Source organism: Rhagoletis pomonella, unplaced genomic scaffold (assembly GCF_013731165.1).
Source record: "Rhagoletis pomonella isolate Grant_MI unplaced genomic scaffold, Rhpom_1.0 Rhpom_scaffold_01106, whole genome shotgun sequence".
NCBI classification, from domain to species: Eukaryota; Metazoa; Arthropoda; class Insecta; order Diptera; family Tephritidae; genus Rhagoletis; species Rhagoletis pomonella.
Window position 1 is genome coordinate 29,836 of NW_023459660.1, and position 8,534 is coordinate 38,369.

The 8,534-nt window shown below is 34.6% G+C and overlaps 1 protein-coding gene across 1 annotated transcript; it reads left to right on the forward strand.

Annotated features, from left to right (window-relative positions):
* The first annotated feature begins 353 nt into the window (after positions 1 to 353).
* On the forward strand, positions 354 to 7,629 carry LOC118751951. The gene is made up of 2 exons (XM_036486775.1): positions 354 to 1,170; positions 6,107 to 7,629. Exons 1-2 carry the CDS (start codon positions 804 to 806, stop codon positions 6,637 to 6,639), a joined length of 900 nt encoding a protein of 299 aa, XP_036342668.1. The 5' UTR covers positions 354 to 803; the 3' UTR covers positions 6,640 to 7,629.
* The last annotated feature ends 905 nt before the right edge of the window (positions 7,630 to 8,534 follow it).

Sequence of the window (8,534 nt, forward strand, 5' to 3'; positions counted from 1 at the left end):
CATATGATAGTGTGAAAATGCTTTATAAAATACTTTTTCCGTTCAAAATTTTCAAATCGCTAAAATGACAACCCCGAAAATTATGATGTTTGAAAAAATCATGTTACCCTCTTCTTTGTATAGTGAATTTAACCTTATTTGAAATGTGGATTCAAAATTTGGTGTAAATTTGTGACTTTTGGTACAATTAATCAGATTTATACCAAAACTCGTAAATTTACACCAAGTTATACACCAGTGTGCTACTTGAGTAGGTGGGGTATTTATTTTATTAAATTAAGCAAACCAAAAATTAACCCGTTTGTCGATTGCTTCTAACAAAAAATTTTTTCGTCTGCTTTTGTTACAGGCTTTGATGACAATCATGCTTTCCTAATAAGAGTAACGGTGTAGGAGTGTAGAGTTTTCTAAAACAAGTAGCTTTGAAGAAGCTTGAATGAAAATGGACGCAATTGACAAAATACAGCATGTGAAAGGTTCAATATAAATGGAAATCACGATTATTATTGATTGGCGTTTTCTTTACAAAAATCTGCGACACAAAGTACAAGTCCATTAAAATAGAGCCATAAAACCGGCCACATGTTGGCTCCAGCAAAAAAGCAATGTGCTTGTATATGCTAATAAGCAAGTCACACTTGGCACTGTCCATCAGTGAGATAAATTTTAAAATACATAAACTGCGAAAGGAAAGTAACAATGCTATATAAATCCTGCATATACTGCTCATGCTAAGGACAAATAACCGAAAAGAACCGCCCGCGCGACGAATGAGATTTAGAGGACATACTACTTAATCAACCATGGATTCGTTGGCTCCAACAGGTGCATCAAATGACCAATATCCACAGAAAATACATCAAACACAGCGGAGATACCCAGTAACGTTGGCAGCAAACAACGAAAGTAGATGGAAAAATCTCGCGGATGTGACGCTTAGAAGTTGTCATGTCGAAGACAAACACTGCCAGCGGCGACAAAGACGAAAATATATTACGAGAATAGCAGTGAATAGACGAGGCACTCTCGATTTTTCTATAAAAAAGCCAACACCAAATCATAGAGTGTCGTTCTTCAAGCTGGACGTGAATTATAATCGACCAGACTCGATGTTAATAATGACAATTTTCTTTGCTGCTATAATGGCTATTGTGATATCGGAAAATACTGGTAAGTGTCTACACATACTTATACATAAACAAAAATATTTGAGTTAAGTACGCAGAAATGACCGCTACTTCTTCTATGCTGTCTTTCTCGAGTTTGTGGTTTTTTGAATTATGACACTCTCGAAGCAAAGGTATTACAGTATGTAGAACTGTGAGTAAGTTATGTAGTAGTGTTACATACATACACATGCCTCAGAGATGTGTATGGTATGCGCCGCAATTATTGCACACTAAAAAGGAAGGTGAATGATCGCCACCGCAAAGCGTGCAAATACCGCCACCGCAATTGAACGACCATTTAAACTAGGGTGGCCAGATATTATAGTGACATAATCAGTACAGTTGGGATCAAAAATCAGTACAAAGCCATAAAAATCAGCTAATTTTTAAGCGTATTTTTTATTATTAACAATATAACAACCAAATAACAGTCCATTAATTTAACACAAAATAACGAATAGACTTTTAAATACATATAGTAATATCAATATAAAAATTCATTACTTTAAAACAAATCAAAGGTATTACGTATGTATGTACAGCTGTGCTCACGAAAATAGTAGTAACATGTATTGACAGGTTTTGAAATTTTTTTCTTTCCGTACTTAATTTAATTTTTTTATAAAAATATAGTTAATTCTATAACAAAAGACGAGTGAGTTGAAGTCTCAAACTTTCTAGAAAATTTATAAAAATTGAGAAAATTAAAAAAAAAATGTGTAGCCCATTCTGTGTCAGTAGAAGACGAGCTCGAGTCAGAATCTGTTTGCATATTTAAGCTACAAATTTAAAACATATTTAGTTGGTGTGCTTATTAAATACAACATTCACATTCAAAGCTACATATGTATATCATATCCAAGAGTCGGTAGTTTGCACCTTTTCCAAATTTTTAGAACTTACATTGCACCGTAGCAGTAGTCGTCTTAAGTTTGACATACTGACAGTCGATTTCTCTGTGGATGTTTAATTATAATCAAAACATTATCTCTTGATGTCATCTTCTCAGTGTACTTAATATATCTATGATTAACTCACCACCACCTTTCATAAGATTTATTAATGGCGAAACCAGCTTTTCCTGTAAATCCTGTAAAACCTGCAAATCGTGAAGTTGGGTTGGGTTGAATCCAAGCAGTTTGTTATTTGGTTTCAATCTGCTCACATGTATTAGTTGTTAAAAACCATTGTTTTGAACATGTAAATCTCAAGCAAATGTCAATTACACCAATTTAAGAAAGTATTTATTAAATCTAGAAATCAGTACAAAATCAGTACAAACTCAAAAAATCAGTAGATTTTGCGTACGGATTTCGAGCTCTTAAAAATCAGTACAATAGAAAAAAATCAGCACATGTACTGATTGAATCAGCGCATCTGGCCTCCCTAATTTAAACACAGCACACTTCGGCAAAACAGTGTTCCGTGCACTAAGCCCGCAATCACCACATTTTAGGGACAAGCCGATGCTAGTAAATACGAGTACATACTCGATTCTTTTCGTCCGATACCAAGTAATTTTGGTAGTACTGAGTAGTTATCCAAAGAAAGTACTTGTATCGAAACCCGATTCAGTGACAATTTTATTCCCCGACCCTTATTTGTATACCCGAGTGCACAAGAGTATATTAATTTTGTTCACATAACGGTTGTTTGTAACAGCCAAAATGAATCGAGATAGATATAGGCAAATGTATACATAAATGCTCAGAATGAAAAGAGAAATCGATTGAGCCATGTCTGTCTGTCCGTCCGCCCGTGTACACGATAACTCGAGCAAAAATTGAGATATCTCAACGAAATTTGGTATGTAGGTTTCCGTTAATCCAAGGTAGGTTGGTATTGAAAATGGGCGAAATCGGACTGTAACCACGCCTGCTTTCCATATAACGGCAATTTCCAGAAATACGTAAACTGCGATATTTTAGTAACTACTGAAGATAATTCACTCAAAATTAATATTTGCAATAAGTTTCAGACGACAAATAAGAATATTATAAATTTTTGGGAAGTGGGCGTAGCCACGCCCACTTATGGTTACATGTGTATATCTTGGTAACCGATGCACCAATTTCTCCCAAACTTGGCACGATTGTTGGCCTTGGTACAGCATATTAAATGGCCGAAAATTAAAAAAATCGGAAGATAACCACGCCCACATCCCATATAACGGTAATTTATAGAAATACAAAATCTTCGATAAATCAGTAAATATTAAAGATAATTTATTCAAAATTTATGCTTGCGACAATTCTTTACCAAGAAATACGTTTATGGTAAAATTTTGGAAAATGGGCGTAGCACCGCCCACTTATGGTCACATATATGTATATCGGTAACCGTTCTACCATTTTGTACCAAACTCGGTATTTTTATTGTGCTTGCCACATAACAGCAAAACGTTGAAAATTATTGAATTCGGACTAAAATTACGGCCGCTTTTCATATAGCGGTAAATTTTAGAAATGCTTGAAACTGCAATATTTCGAAATTTAAGGACGCTAATTTACTCAAAATTGATACACCCTGGCTTACCATTTATCGGTACCTTTCGGAAAGGTGAAAAAACATATATTTAATACTTGCGCCGGGTATTTAATGTTCGGCTCCACCCGAACTTAGACTTTCTTACTTGTTTAATCTAATTATTTTTGTGAATAGCTAAAAATTTTTGGCAGCTTAGTTGCCAATGAAAAGAAAGTCCTACAAAGAAAGACCTTTTATCATATCACCAGCTTGAAGTGAAAAGTTGCTAAGTCCATTTTTTGTGAAAACTCATATTTGGATATAGGAAGCAAGGTAAATTAAAAATGCAACGTCTCCAAAAGGATTAACTATCGTGCTTGTTTTATTTTTTTGTTTTATTTATTCCCGTTTATATTCAATTAAAGTATAATTTACTAAGTCCAAAAGAAGCACAGAAAAATCGATAAGCTCACAAAAAATTCTAAATCAAATGGCAATGAAATCAAGTAACTAACAAGAAATAATTAAATAAATTATTTATGAATCATAAATCAGAAAAAAATAATAAAGACTAATTTTTTTAGCCTTAGTAAGGAATAACAATAAATTATTGCAATCACTTGGGACTTCAGTCAAATGAATAATTTAGTTAAAAATGACTGCATTCTTTAACACCTCTGATATGTAGATATTAATATCGATATAAGTAGTTATCGATACTTTTATCCCGATACTTAGTAGGTATCCATACTTTCTTTCGATGCTACTTCCAAGTATAGGTGTCGATACTTTCATGGTGGCGTTTTATCCCTACCGCATTTGATCGATTCCCGAAAGCATTAAACCGCACTTGACTGTTTTTTTTACCCGAGCGCTGTTGTTCACAAGGGTATTATAAGTTTTTTCACATAAATGTTGTTTGTAACAGACTAAAGGAATTGAAATAGATATGGACAAATGTATACGCATGTAAATGCTCAAAATGAAAAGAGAAATCGATTAAGTGCTGAATCGAGAAAAAATTTAGACATCTTAAGAAAACTTGGTATGTGTATTTCTTTTGAGCCAAAGACGGATGGTTTTGAAAATGGGCAAAATCGGACAATAACCACGCTTACCTCTCATCTAAGGGTATTTGGCGGAAATACGAAAAATTTTATATTTTACTAACTACTAAAGCTTATTCGCCGAAAATTCATATTTACAACCGTTCCAAAAATTTATTTAAAATTACCAAATTCAAACTTGGAAAGGAATCAATTTGATTTCTGGTTAATATTAACAATGCCGTGGTTGATATTTTCAACAATGATTTGGTAATATTAACCAGATTTTAGTTTACATTAAACAAATTTTTGGTCGCCGATTTTTTCGTTTGAATACAAACAATTTGTATTACCATTTTAACACTGTGGTTTCCCTGTAGGGTATGTGCAGGATGACGCTCTGCGCAATTACCATTACTATTTACGTAGAACAATTCTGGTTTCACAATCGCTTTGAATGCCCTGTAGGTTAGATTGGGTGGGACAGGCCCCATGTGTTGCTCAGTATCTTTTTACAGTTGGCTGCCAACAAAACAACCAAAACCAACGAAAAAAAAAAAAACACCTCCGATACGTCGAGAAATACCCCTATTGCATATTCTCCTTCGTTCAAGGTCGATTTACCCTTGGTGTTACCATGTGTCTTCTTTTTATTATTTGACGCTGTAACCGCCTAAGTGATTTTGGTCGAGTTGAACAAAGCACTCCAGTCGTTTCTCTTCTGTGCCAACTGACGCCGATTGGAAATGCCAAGTCCTTCTCCACCTGGTATTTCCATCGCACAAGTGACCAAATGTGCCAACCGTGAATATGAGTGAGAAAATAATTTATGCAACCTCACATACGCGGTTTTGCATTTTGTTGATCCTTTGTTTCACAAAGACCACGCATTTAATAAAATCGGTTCATATTTTGGTTTTTTGACTCGCTTTCTACTGAGATTTTTACACGAATATTTCCGCTGCAATTCGTCCGAGCTCTTTGAAAGAGTTATTTCCGCGATATTATAAGCAACTTTAGCATTAGAATTAAATTTCTCAACAATTAATATTTTTGTATTCAATGAGACAGTTTCGCCCAGCCATTGTTTGTTCACATTAGTGAAATGTCAGTGCAGTGTTTCCAGGAGCGAATTAAGTAAATAATAATAGCCAAGTCACATACATATGTAAGAACCACTTTCTTTGAAAATAGTACTGAAATCACATTTATTTATTAAAGGTAAAAGTTTATTAAAAAGTTGTTAAGTGATGTGCAAATGAGTTAATTTTTCAGTTATTTAAGTTAAGAGCGTGTTTCAGGTCCAGAAATGATTCTGGGCTTAAATGTTGGGAAAAATAATATAGATTAATCACTCAAATCACTCTTAATACATCTACGTTGCTTTGTTACCAGCTAGTCAATTCCTCAACTGTTTACTTTCAGTTTTAGCTGCGCAGCGCGAATCCGTGAAGCAGAAGAATTCCAATAACCTGAGCAATAATGCAAATGCTATTCCGACCGGAATCGGAGGCGTCATCAGTAGCGGCACTGGTGCTGTCAACGGAAATGCTGTCAGCGGTGGTAATGCCAATCCAAAAAGACACAGCAACGATGTTAACAATGGAAATCCGGTCAACAATGCATCGGCCCCCAGCAATGGAAATTTAGCGACGGCCGACGGCGCGGAGAACTACATCACGATGGCAACAATCACCACTACTTGCCCCACCGTCGCTACAGCAATGGTATCAAGCAGCAGCCCAGTACCCAGCAGCAGTGTGCAGAAAAACAGCGGCGCTTTTCCTTCGGGCACTTCTGTGGTAAGTCGCAATACGATTGAAGTGACCGAGGATGCTCGAAATGGACCGTATTTCGACAAAGCCGCATCAAAAAATGTGACAGCCTTGCTTGGAAAGACGGCATATTTAAACTGCCGGGTAAAAAATCTGGGCAACAAAACGGTGAGTTCCGATTAATTGTCTCTTTATATACAAGTACAAATCAAATTAACTCAATTTACCTGAATACATACATATAATAATAAAATGGCAATAATTCACATTTCGAAGAAACCATGGCATAAAATAAGTACCGACCTCATCACTGATCTTAAATTAATGGTCCGGAGTAACATAGCGTAGCATACCGAGTAAATAATTAAAAAAAATAAGCCCCCTACTCTGCATTCCTTTTTCCTTGCTTTATTACATATCTGGAGTGGCATAAATTGAAGGACTTCTGCTTTCGGAGCCCATAAAAGGGCTCCTATAACGTAGTAACGGTAGGACATATTTACTTAAAAAGGCCCTTTGATTGAGTTCTCCCAAAGCTGCTTCTTTAAGATACTAATTTAAGGTGGATGTAATGTGTTTTGTTCTAATATAAAATGCATATTGAAATTCAGTTGTAATGTTAAATAACGAATAGTACCAGGTTGACCCAGCTTTGCTCGGAGTGCATATACTTTTTAAAGTTTACAAGTTTTGGGTATCAAATACTGGTCATTTGGATAGCTTAAAAATGAAATATTTTGGAAAAAAATTTAGATTTTGATATCTGTAAAGTAAGTAAATTTCTTACTGTAAAATTTAGGTGGCAGCTCTATTTAGAAATACACTGGAATGAATATTACGTATCTTGAGCGTATATGTACTGTGTATACATACAAAAAAATGCTGATTGCAATAAACCAAATACAAATTTGTATTACATATTTAGCGGCGCGGCATCCCTGGTCGAAAACATTTTCGGACCAAAGTTCTCACCAATACTTTTCATTTGATATCCGTATTGCGATGTCTTAGATAAATTGTGTAAAATCGAAAATAAGTGAAAACCTTACACTAATATCCTAATGGATATAACTTAATATAAAGGGAAAGCACCTTCTCCTGATACCCATGAATACTAACATTGTACCTTTAGTTTCAAATCAAAACAAATAAATATATATGCGATTTAAAACAGGTGGCAACCCTATTAAAGATATTTTTGGATTAGGGATTTTTAAAATATCTTCCATTTAATACCTATATTATGATGTTTTAATTAATTTGCAACTATATTCGAATAGGTGGCAACTTTATACGAGTACCTTCGGAGATAATTCTTATTTAGATAACATTAAAATGCAAAACATTAACCGCGTACAAAATTTCATCAAAATCGCTACATTCGCTTAACTTGTAAAAAGGAAAAGCCCAAGAAGGTCTACCCAAATCATCTTCTGCATAAATACACTGTAGCGCTACTTTGTTTTTACCGATCGACTTTGACAATTTTCAAGTAAAAAAAAATATCTTGTAATCTATCGCTCTTAGATCTACAGACAGCAATAGCTAAATCCGTTCCTATAGGAAACAGCCAAACAGCCACTTGATCTGCCATGCAAACTTCAGTCTCAAATCGTATGCTCTCAATTATGAATGACAGATTCGGTAGTAGGCTCTGCAAATCACAAATTATATATTCGATATTGATAAGAAGTATACTATATTTAAATATGTACGTACATACATAGTTATGTATGTACCAATACGATTTTATTCTTTATGCATTAGCACAGTTGCCAGGAGCCAACGGGATGTGATAAGTTTATTTTAATCATTACTCTGACCAACAAAGTTTTTCGGCAGATATGTACATTGGGCACTCATTCATAACGAATTTTTTTTCTGAATAATCCTAATCCTTAGAAGAATTCAATTGGCTTTAGTCTTTGGAATAATTCAGACACAAAGCGTCAAAACTAATTTGTAGCAGATTTTGAACTCCTGCAGAATAATGAGTTTCTAATCCGCAGTTTTCTAATAAGACAAAAAGAAAGTCCAAATATTAGTATATTGGCATCAAAGGTAAAGGTACAATAGAG